At 41.5% G+C, this 12,226-nt stretch overlaps 1 protein-coding gene across 2 annotated transcripts in view; it reads left to right on the forward strand.

Annotated features, from left to right (window-relative positions):
* The window catches only part of cdk17 (cyclin dependent kinase 17), a 22,684-nt gene extending 10,462 nt beyond the window's left edge, over positions 1–12,222 (forward strand). The window contains exons 3-17 of one of the 2 annotated variants that reach the window (XM_063905373.1): positions 237–401; positions 2,837–2,970; positions 4,505–4,630; positions 5,309–5,365; positions 5,468–5,582; positions 5,706–5,800; positions 6,124–6,186; positions 6,333–6,456; positions 6,620–6,740; positions 7,074–7,171; positions 7,261–7,366; positions 7,508–7,550; positions 7,950–8,040; positions 8,128–8,205; positions 8,663–12,222. In XM_063905373.1, the coding sequence (XP_063761443.1) occupies positions 237–401; positions 2,837–2,970; positions 4,505–4,630; positions 5,309–5,365; positions 5,468–5,582; positions 5,706–5,800; positions 6,124–6,186; positions 6,333–6,456; positions 6,620–6,740; positions 7,074–7,171; positions 7,261–7,366; positions 7,508–7,550; positions 7,950–8,040; positions 8,128–8,205; positions 8,663–8,703 (1,457 nt within the window). In that variant the 3' untranslated portion in view covers positions 8,704–12,222. The remainder of the gene's footprint in view (positions 1–236; positions 402–2,836; positions 2,971–4,504; positions 4,631–5,308; positions 5,366–5,467; positions 5,583–5,705; positions 5,801–6,123; positions 6,187–6,332; positions 6,457–6,619; positions 6,741–7,073; positions 7,172–7,260; positions 7,367–7,507; positions 7,551–7,949; positions 8,041–8,127; positions 8,206–8,662) is intronic. The other variant, XM_063905372.1, reaches the window with a different exon arrangement.
* Positions 12,223–12,226: the final 4 nt, after the last annotated feature.

Below are 12,226 nucleotides of genomic sequence, written 5' to 3' on the forward strand. Positions count from 1 at the left end.
ATGTGGTGGATAAAAGCGTATTTAAAAACTAATATGCTCCTCTTTTAAAAAGCGATACCAAATGTTCTTTTTGAGGATGTCATTTGTCTGTCATCGCGGGGAAGCAGCTGCAGGACAAAGAAGGAAGGATTGCAAATCTAAATATTAAACGAGAGCAATGACACATTTTTTAGAAGAGGAGATTTAAAATGAAGAACACACAGACATTTCATTTACCCTGTTTTGTTGCGTTTCAGAGCCCTTCATGAGGAATGGCCGCCCCCCTACCTCCCACAGCATGCACTCCTTCCTGCACCAGTACAGCGGCCCCTTCAAGAAGCCTCCACTCCGCCGGCCGCACAGCGTCATCGGCGGCTCCCTGGGGTCCTTCATGGCAATGCCACGCAACGGAAGCCGACTGGGTGAGACACTCTGTTCACACACACACACACACACACACACACACACACACACACACACACACACACACACACACACACACACACACACACACACACACACACACTCATGGAAGGAAGTGAATAGTGAAAGCACAGATGGCATACAGGAACAAACAGGAAACGTGTCATGGTGCTGAGATTTCTGTCCTATGACATATATTCGGAAACACGGCCCTGGCCAGTTACCGGGTTTCTTTCCTATTCGCCAGAAGGACTGTCTTCCCCCGGCGGGCAGCTGTATGGCGGGGGTTAAAGCCAAACATGACGCAACTGATTCATCACACTCAATTCGTAGCTGTGAGTCTTAGCCCAAAGGCGGCAAGACGATATGATTCATAGGACAGTATGAAACAGAGAAGCAAAGTGTGGTGGCGATCAAGATCTACAAGACTAGCCAGAGCTACACATTTGAAAGTCCCTGGCAACTGCTACTTAAAACCAAAAAAATCCAGTAAAGCAGATTTGTTTTGATTGACAGTCGAAGACCCCGGAGTCCAAACCGATATCATCAATAAAAAGACGGGGTTGAACTCAAGACCAAAGAAAAGTTCCTGTCTTTAGCTTAGCGCTCTCTCTGTGAAGCCCTGAGGGTTATACATTCAATGATGTGGACAAAATAAAAGATTATTTTAGACCCTGACTCAAATATCTTGCGGTTTTCTCTTTCCTGTAGCATGTTAATTATATGTAAAACCCCAAAGTTCCAAACAGAGGGAGTTTCTATACCCCACACTTCCCCCCCTCTGCCTCCATTGTAGGCCTTTGTTTAGTTCCCTATCATAGCAACATCAGGTATGTAACACTCGTGCTTCTGTTGGCTAGCGCTCCAACACATTGTACGTGAGGTCACAACAGAGCCTGCGAGCTAACCAATCAGAGCAGACTGGGCTCTCGTTTCAGACGGAGGGTGAAAAGAAGGGATGCAGCACAGGCAGTATGAGAAAAATAAAGAGCTTTCTGAACATTAAAGCAGGGAAACATGTCACAGTAGAGGACAAAAAATACAAATATGAACCTGAAAATGAGAATATGTCCTCTTTAAAGCAATACGGTACCACTGAGTCTTAATCCTATTATTACTCATTTTCAAAAGGACGTTTTTTTTTCAGATTGATTGTTACGTTATCTATTTAAAAAAACTGACAGGTGTTCATTTAATATTCATTCTTGAATTCCCAGCTTTATGATTACATGTTTGAAGGCAGTGCGACACTAGAGGACCTGCTCTGGACCCTGACCTAAATACAGGGACTTGGATCAGAAAACAGGACGCTTAAGTAGGACATTGATGAGCCACATACTGCTGCTACACTGTGTGCTTATTAGCAAAGCTTCTAACTAAAGCAGAGAGAATATGTCAGTATAAAATGATCCAAAAAACTGGTGAAGAAACACATTTTTCAAGGAAATAAATAAAGTAGCGTGACAGAAGTAAGAAGAATGTGAAAGTCAGAGGAGCTTGAAAGGAGAGAAAAGTAGGACGGATGCAGCTTATGAGACGAGGCACACATGTTAGAGATGCACAGGTAGCGAAGGAATGTGTTAAAGCAACAGGGAGTATCAGAACGGCTGCTGCCAGAGAACACCATTACACATGAGAAGAGAAGATACGAGCAAAGGAGAAATATGTAGAGTGAAAGAGAAAGAAATGCAGAACAGGGAAGTGAAATAAATTGGTGCGGTTTTTTGAAGACAGGGCAAAAAACAGACAGAAAATGAAGAAGGAAAGTGAGGCGAGAAGGAGAAAATGATGACAGAAAGAGGAAGCAGATATCACAGTAAGGTTTTATTTTCAGTTAAGCTCCTCATGTACAGTATCAAAGTACGCGTAGCACAAATGATACATTCTGGGGTGGCTGTGGCTCCGGATGTAGATTGTCGTCCTCCAGAAGCGGTTCAATCCCCAGTCCCTCAGTCAACATGTCGGGAAGATACTTAACCCAAAAACTTCTCCCGTTGTTGTGAGTGTCTGTCTCCAGGAGCAGGGTGCACCTTCTATGGCAGTGTGGTGAAGGCTGAGTTGTATACTGTATGTAAAAAGCGTTTTGAGGGGTCGTATATATTATTTTATAGACCAAATGTTGGATGGATTATGGAAAATAATTAGATCTATGGTACCACACACATGAAATCCAGAACCCTTTATGTATACCTATTCAGAGGTTGTGTTTCAACACATAATAAAAGAAAATATAGCAAATAATTCCCGAATAAGTCTTCATGGAAGAAGGTATAATAACTTTTAAATGTCTCTAAACGTTCTTACTTCTGTGTAATATCAGTCATCCAATCGTATCTGACGGACTGGTTTGATCAGATTTAAAATAAAGACACAAATGAATGCAGATCTGTCCAATATTTCGTTATTTTTATTTCATTTGTCATTGTGTTTTTAGATATCGTGCATGAGAACCTGAAGATGGGCTCCGATGGAGAGAGCGACCAGGCGTCAGGAACGTCTTCAGACGAGGTGCAGTCTCCCACCGGCGTCTGCCTGAGGAACCGCATCCACCGGCGGATCTCCATGGAGGTGAGACTCATGCACACAGTCTCTCAAAACAGCTGACTGCCTCCCCCCCCCCCCCCCTTCAGCCTCATGGGAGATCTGAATGTGCCTTTCAAAATCCTGTTGGCATTGAAACACCTGCTCAACTTCAGATCATCAATCATATTTTATTTTTCCAGTGCCCTCATGCCCCTTTTTAAACACCTTTAGTAATTGTAGTAAAGTACTAATATACAACACAGCTGTTACAGAAGTCTCCTCTTCATCATTTCCATCATGTTCATAATTTCAGGCTGCATTTTTGTTTAAATAGAAGCAGCTGTTTTTTAAATACCCAAAGCGTCTCAGATGATAAATAGACTTCGGGGACCCACATGGTACACTACGCTCTTTTACAAGCTCAGCAAATACAACGGGAACATGATACATAATAAAAACTCCTTATGATGATCAGGTGGATCACATACCTGCTACTTTTCTAATTTCACAGTGGCTTGCATTAGTATCTGCACACATGGCTTTTTAGAGACGATCTGGCTGTTAAATCACCATGAATTTCCTAATCATCTGACATATGTTTCATACAACCTAATATAAGCTGAGAAATAATGCTGAATTTCTTTTCTGCTAATAAGAAGTGTTAGACTTTGGCTTGACATTACCTGAGATCCAGTCAAACCATCTTCATCCTTAAAGGCAGACGCGTCTCAACCTGGAGGCTCATGCCCCCTGCTGGCAGAGGATTGAACGTGACATATACATCCATTAAAATGTTCTCGTTAATATTGTAAAACAAACAAATATACAGAAGAATCTAAAGGGGGAGCCATATAGTGTACTGACACTTTTCTAAGAAGAACCCATGTATAAAGTCAGACCTTCCACAATTACTAAACATTCATTATCATAGCCAATGTTTGTTCAGTAGCTCGATTTATTGAAATACGTTTGCAATTATGTTAGAATAACTTTTGATCTATCCTTTCAACACTTTTTTACAACGTGCGTAACAAAGAACTTTTAATTAAAAACAGAAACGCTGGCAGGACAGAGCCGATTGCATAATCAGAGTTTAATCTAAACCCCTCAGTTGTCATCAAACCTCTCCTCGGAGCAGTGTTGTCATAAAGGACTACTGTTTATTTTAGGAGACGCCAAGCTTACTCTGACAGATGTGCTCTATTTTTACTCCACTGGTCCTTATTTTTCCCACATCAGATGTCGTCTTATCTTGCTCCTAGAATAGATATGATCAGTCACCATCGAAAGCTTTGAGCCCAGTGATATTGACAATGACGGCTTGTGAACAGACTGAGAATAATATACATTATTATTATTATAAGACAAAATTGGCAGATCGTTTTGTCTTTATTACTGGGAATACAAACAAAAGAGCCTATAAATGGAAACCAGACCACTTCCTTTACCAAAGTCTTGTCCTGCTTCCCTCAGATTCTGCAGATATGAACTGTTCATAGTTATTATCACTACAGAAAATGTAAAACCAAAAGCTAGTTGCAACTTTTTTAACATTTCTTGTACGTGCGTTTGGTTTTAGGACCTCAACAAGCGGCTGTCGCTGCCCGCTGACATCCGAATCCCCGATGGATATCTGGAGAAGATGCAGCTCAGCAGCCCGCCTTTCGACCAGCCGCTGAGTCGACGCTCCCGCAGAGCCTCGCTGGTCAGTGTGTGTGAATCTCTCCCTGTACAGGTCACCGTGGCAACAAGCCGTGTGTGAAGGACGAATTTCGAGTCACAAGTGCTGGCCTCTTGCCTTCAGCCCATCAAAGTAGATCACAGCACTCGGCTGTGGTGTGATCAGGCAGACATGTTGCACACTGTCGACGACATGGAGGTTCATGTCAATCAGAAGTTTGCCAAAAGTGACAAAAATGGACGACTGTTTCTGATTCTCTCTAAAGGAACATCATATAGGTTGTTGGCTACTCTGGTCCTGCCATACCCTACAGAAGCTTATTTGGCCAAAATGTGATAGTTACCAGGTTTCATGAATCTAGAAGAGCGGTTTTCAAAGTCTGTCACCGATAGACTCATGGTTTTTCTGTTCTAAAAAAAAACACGACTCATTGTACCAAATTATCCACTAGCACTTCCTTATTAATTCAACCATGTTTGGGCAGACTACTATCACTGTGTTACGTCAAGGTGGGATGATTCTCTGGCAAGTTTTGGACTTATAGGACTTTTTTCCACTGATTTACGTCAACTGAACTAAAAAAAAGGTGTATTATTAATGTGTATTAAGATTTAAGTGAAACAGATTGAGCATATTACAGAATCCAGAGTGGGACTTTAACCATCCTCTGAACTTAATCTCTGTCTGGTGTCTTTTCCTCAGTCAGAGATTGGTTTCGGCAAGTTGGAGACGTACATAAAGTTGGACAAACTGGGAGAGGTGAGGAATTCCTTAAATCCCGCCTGATGCTTTAAATGAACAAAAGATGTCTCCCAGCTCACAATGATCAAGTGATGATTGAGAAATATGTGTTGCATTCAGGGAACGTACGCCACAGTATTTAAAGGACGCAGTAAGCTGACGGACAACCTGGTGGCACTGAAGGAGATCCGGCTGGAGCACGAGGAGGGAGCGCCATGCACCGCCATCAGAGAAGGTGATCAACAACTGTCCCAATGTTACACCTTTTACCCTAAAATGTATCTTATGTTTGTCCTTATAATGATCACAGACTGGAGGCGGACATTAAATCTATCCCACGATCTATTTATCTCTGCAGTGTCGTTACTGAAGGACCTCAAACACGCCAACATCGTGACGCTTCACGACATCGTCCACACCGACAAGAGCCTCACACTCGTCTTCGAATATCTGGTAACACTCACTGTGATTTGTTTTCACTTTTGCCCAACCTCACATGTCCTTTTGAGTTCCAAACATCATAAAAATGTTAAGGTCTTTCAATTCTGTACATTTCAGGGGCTTTAAAGTCTGATTTAGGAAAGCAATGATCTGCAGTCAAACAGAAAGGGAATGTTAAAATAAGCAGAAACATTCAAATATAACATTTCCCTGTGAAGAGAAATGTGTTGCATAACATAGCAACAGTCAGAGGGGTAAAGTATTTGCAGAAAGAAGAAGATCTCTACCTGTCAGTTTGTCTACTTCCTGTCTGATTGTGTCCTCTCTCCTTGTAGGATAAGGACCTGAAGCAGTACATGGACGACTGTGGGAACATAATGAGCATGCACAATGTGAAGGTGAGGACTTTTCCTGAGCTTACTTGTCAGAAACAAAGTCACTCAAGTTAAGGAATTTTTGGGAAACCCTTTCAAAATGAAATTGCAATTATCCAGCCTTTTTTAAGGGACTATATTCACATCAAGTTTTACATATATCTTTCCAGATCTTCCTGTTCCAGATTTTGCGAGGGCTGTCTTATTGTCACAAGAGGAAAGTTCTCCACAGGGACCTGAAGCCCCAGAACCTGCTCATCAACGAGAAAGGAGAACTAAAACTGGCTGATTTCGGTAAGAGGAAGCTGATATTTGCTTTAGGGCAGTCGGAAAAGAATGGGCTGGAGTATTTTTATCCTGCGGAAAAGTTTGATTATTCCCAGCCTTGTTTTTCACTGAGGTAACGTCGTCTCGTGTCATTATAATCCTAATATCTGTCTTTTTATCTGTCTGACAGGTCTGGCAAGGGCCAAGTCTGTACCAACTAAAACCTACTCCAACGAGGTGGTGACTCTCTGGTACCGGCCTCCTGACGTTCTCCTTGGATCCTCCGAGTATTCAACACAGATCGACATGTGGTACGAGCCTTACTCGTGCATGTCCATTGATCACTGTGTTGTCTAACAAAATAAAAGTGATTAGCTGTATCGCTAGAAGTGCCCCATAAAGCTAAATGATATAGCTGTAAACGTTTCTGAAAGGGAAGAGATTGGAACTAGAACGAGGGAATTTGAATGAAAAAAACAAACCTTAAAATACACACAGCCTTTTTACAGTCATTACATAACATTACGTAATTTCCTTTTATGGTACTATGGTTCTGCTTTCCAACATGAAAGGGGGACGTGCTTTCTAGCATCTCTCCATTTAACTATTAATGTGTGTGTGTGTGTGTGTGTGTGTGCGTGCAGGGGTGTTGGTTGTATTTTCTACGAGATGGCAGCAGGTCGGCCCCTGTTCCCCGGCTCCACAGTAGAGGACGAGCTCCACCTCATCTTCAGGTTACTCGGTAAGCATCTCCTGCCAGGCTAAGACAACAATACCAACCTCAATGTCTCAAAACTTTACCCGTTTGCTGAACTGACTCTGTGACTCCAGGTACACCCACAGAGGAGAACTGGCCGGGAATCTCCTCCATCGAAGAGTTTAAATCCTACAGCTTCCCTAAATACAAACCACAGCCGCTGATCAACAACGCTCCCAGGTACTGCTGTCAGTGTGGGTGGGAATGCACATATGCACTCAGGAAATCATAATTTCACAGTCGGTCATCCTCTCCCTTCCCACGTTAGCCCCTACATCCTGTCAGACAGCTAACTGTTGCTCTTCCTTTTGTCTCCTCCAGGCTGGACAGCGAAGGCATCGAGCTGCTGCTGTCTTTTCTCAGAGTGAGTTCTTAGTGTTTATTTTCTAATCACATATACAGTAACAGACTTCATAGCAGCAGTATCCAGGTCCCTCCCACAAACCCAACCGAATCACCCTAGTTGCTGTCAATCACTCATGTTCCCTTTGTTTAAAGCACCAAATAGCTAAATAATACTAAACTTATCAGAAAATGGCATATACATCGAACAATGACGGAAACCATTTTGAGGAAAATGTTTCCAACATTCATTACATTTTTTTATGTACCCAAGTCACTTTCAGTAACATGTAGGTGGGCGGGACTTATGAGCTATTCTGCAGCCAGCCACCAGGAGGCAATAGAGATGTTTTGCTTAAACATCTTTTTGGTGAACGTACAGTGGATGGACAATGAAAATGGGTGGTTTCTGTGTCCACAGTACGAATCTAAGAAGAGGATTTCCGCTGAGGAGGCCATGAAACATTCCCACTTCCGGCAGCTCGGGACCAGAGTTCAAACACTGCCTGAGAGTGAGCACCCAGTCACTTCTCTTCCTGAGGCTACTTATCTTCATTTTCTTTCTTTCCTGCTATTAACCGGTCTCTTCTTCGTTGTAGGTATATCGATATTCACATTAAAAGAATTGCAGCTGCAGAGGGACCCTGGCTACAGGAACTCCTCATACCCAGAGTCAGGTGGGTGAAGCAAACACTACCAAAGTTAAATCATAAGGAAAAGAAAAAAAGGCTTCTTACTAAATATGATCATGTGGCAATCCTCAGAATACGGGTAAGATGAGACCGATAAAGGTTGATACAAGATGGCGCTGTGGATTGCTGCTGTCTCTTGAGCTCCAACTTTGCATTTACATTGTCATAATTTGACTGGAATAACACTAATGATTGGACCTGCTCCCTTAATGCCCCCTTTTGGGAAACCTGAAATCTCCAGTTTTTTTACGCAGAATTACTAAAGATAATATGTAAGTGTTAGGTTCCCTATTGTAAGTAAACTGAACTGGTTACATCTGTGGTGCCTCTTTAAACTGTCACATAATGATCATCTTTTCATGATTGCTACTTTTAGCATATTTTATGTAAAGTGAAGGCATTATGGGTATTGTATTTTAATAGCGTTCCCTTTTCTTTTAAGGTAACAGCAAGATCAACAGGAGGCAGAGCATGCTCTTCTAATGTCAGATGAAGAGGATGTCAAACTTCATGATCCCTTCCCAACGACCTGTCGCATGAGCCCACCTCCCCTCGGGTGACCCCTTCCTACCTGTTACCTGCACACACACACACACACACACACATGCACGCGCACACACACACACACACACCCACACACACACACACCCCTCAGAGCGAGTAACTCTGGGCTGTATCTGTTTGGAGTCTGTGTTTATTTATTAGGGGGGGAGTGCGGTTGAATCGTTTGCTGCTAAACTACTACTGTCTATATTTAACACACCGTGTGTGTGCATGTGTGTGTGTGTACATGATGTAAACTCGAGACGCCATGCACAGTTGAGCAGTCAGAAAGGTTACTTTTGTTCTCTTCTGACTAATATTCTCCGGCTTCGTTTGAGTTAAAATCCCACTGATGTTGACGCTGTGATCCAAGTTGTTGTTCCTGTTCAGTCTCTTCAGATATTTTTATTTATAAATATGTATATATATTTGACTTTTTTTCTTTCTTCGAGCTTCCGTGACTGAAATCTACAACATTTCAAAGTTTTAAAGACTGGGACTTGGTGGGGGAGAAAATGCATCTTCTGGAATCCTTGTCGTCGTTGCCTCCTAAACATGTCAGTTGACTATTCTTTTAAAGCTCCGCAGCCCCCTGGGGTTCCACTGAGAGTCAAAAAGCAGACTGTGAGCGGATTGCAGTAACACTTTTAATCTGAGGGTTAAACAAGCACACACACAGACAAACGAAGAACAAGAAACCAACTTTTTTTGACCATTCTGGCTCAGCAACGAAAGCTAAACTATGGAGTAGAGGTCAGTATCAGGTGGGAAGACAAGCCAAAAGGATGGATGCAAGAGGACGAATACTGGCACTGAAAAGGAAGTCAACTGACGTCCCACAGAAGAAAAACCCTCACAGAACTGCCAGCTTCAGTGCTTTAAAAAAAATGCCAGCCACACTTTGTCGCTCGGCGTGCATTTGTAGAACTCACTGCAGTAACTCTTTGTGTTTAACTTGCACTTCAGTGTGTTTTTTTTTTTACCTTAGGGACTTGTGCTTTGACAAGGCCGAGTTTACCCAACAGTATTAAGATGTATTTTGTGTGTGTGAACTTTGACCTCTTCTTGTGAAACTACAGAGTCTTTGTGGCATGTTTTTTCGCAGGGGGTTTGGGGTTGGCTCTTCAAAACAAAATGGTTGTTTTCCACTTGGTGTCAGACCATTGCTCTCCAGCATTTAGTACAAAAGAAAAAACTAAAAGATTTCAAATTGAAATGTTTAGATTGAACTGTTGTTGAAGCAGGTTCAGACGTCTTTTAATTGCAGGTTGAGAAGTCTTTTAATTGCATGCTTAATGAACTGTCTGTGCTCTGCAGTCCTGGTTTTCATTTCATTACAGGGAACATTTGTCTTATTCCTGCAGACTAACGGAGTTCCTGACAACTCTTGTCCCTTTAGTTTTTCAGAGCAATTTGATTGGTGAATGTTTTGACATTTTGTGGTAATACACTTAACTGCTTTCTTCTAATAATAAGGTCTTAAGATAAATGCCCCCTTGGGTTTGTACAATAAATATAAAGCTAGCAATGTTAGCCTGTTAGCTTAGCTTAGCACTAAGACTAAAATCAGGGCTAGTCGACAGTTAAGATGTTTTTACACATTAAGAAAAGAATTAAACAAGGTATTAGTTTAAGAGGTTATGCAGGGCATATTTAGTTAGGTCAAGACAGGTAAGCTCATTCCCCATTTCTAGTTCTTTATGCTAAGCTAACCTAGCCAGATGCTAGCCCCAGCTAGATATTTATTGTAGCAACAGACATGTGTTTTTTATCTTTTCATCTACTTTTCACTAAGAAAGCAAAATGTATAATTCCTAAAAATGTCAAACTATTCTTCAAAAGATGTGTGGCCTGCAGTGAATAACATCAGGAATGCATTGAACAACACAGGTTAAACGTGCAACATAAAGGAGATATGAGAGATCTTTGTTACTGTTACACTTGGGCTCAATATCAACATGAAAATTATGCATACTGTCGGTTGAGGAGTAAAGGATCTGAGCAACACTACAGTTAGTGATTAGGTAGAACATGCTAGAAAAGTGCTGGACGTATTAATACAATTTGTTTAACGTTGTTATTAACAGAGCGTTAATGTGATGGACATTATCACAGTTTGCAGCTAATAGTGTAATAATCCTGTAAACATGATATTTATTTTCATTTCATGGTGGAAATGATCAGCTAATAATTTGATCAATTAAAACCGAACACAACCTGTCACCAAAGAATTATTGCAGATGGAAGATACTATTAAAGGTTTGGATAACACATGTAAAAGTCATACATCTATGGTAGACAGACATCCTGTGTTACATTGACCCCCTTTGCCCCATGAATTGAGAAATGATAGGTCGCTTCATTCTTTCCACGTAAAATGTATGACTTTAATTCTCCACACGACCAGACCTTAAAAAACTTCAGGATAATTTATGGTTAACTGCAAACTGTGTTTCAAATATCAGATTATACGTGAACAGTGACATGCACGAAAGGAGATTTCTACAATGGGCTAAATATTTATCATTGTAAAACTGTAAACCTTTTTCAAATGTATGAATGACCTGAATTTATGTGAACCTGTCTGAATGTGCACGTATGTGGGTAATATGTGTGTGTGTGCGTGCGTGCTCGATGCATGGAATTCGACTTCTGTAACACTGAGCCGCCGTGAACAGTTTGTGTGTGATCCCTTTTTACTGGAACTATTTATTTCTCATAACCATCGAAAGTAAAATTAATCTGTTTCATAAACTGTCTGCAGTAGTTGTTCTTTAAGTGGTGGAAGGTAAAGTATTCCCACCTAAACTTATTGTCATCCTTAAAATCCTTATTTTGAGTTCCTGATTGCTGTTGCCATGGCTTCTTTTTCTCGCCCTGCCAATAGGCTCCACTGAATATTCAACATTTTTTAACCTGTCAGAAAATGAAACCACTGATGACTGTTCATCATGAGGGAATCGGTGCTCAAGAACGGATGTGAGGAAAACACACAATCAAGAGGTTACAAACACAGTCTCTTTTCATATTTATCTCATCTTAATTCAATACCATCTGGACAAACACAGCAAATCCCAGCAGGAAGTGGTTTCAACAGCTAAACGAAGATAACGAAGAATCTGGCTCTGCAGGCTGCTGTCTTGGTATGTCTCGCAATGTTCACTGTGAAGCGTAGAGGAGTGTTCTGGTGGAAGTCATGAGCAGGAGGGAACAAGTTGTGGTAATAAAAAAAAGCAAGTCCAAAAAGCAAGTTGTTCTGTCAGGTCCTGCTGATGTACTTGTTGTCATTAGTGAACCGACTCAATGCCTGGGTTGGGCTTTTAAGATACTGTGTATTCTGAAACCTGCAGTGTCAGTCAGTCAATAAGGATGTGTTGTTACTGCTTTCTGTCTCTTAATTCAAAATGAAATATGTTTACAGAGAACAAGCAGCACGTATGGCACACAGGCAGGTGTCATGTTT

Source organism: Eleginops maclovinus, chromosome 17, assembly GCF_036324505.1.
Source record: "Eleginops maclovinus isolate JMC-PN-2008 ecotype Puerto Natales chromosome 17, JC_Emac_rtc_rv5, whole genome shotgun sequence".
NCBI lineage: Eukaryota > Metazoa > Chordata > Actinopteri > Perciformes > Eleginopidae > Eleginops > Eleginops maclovinus.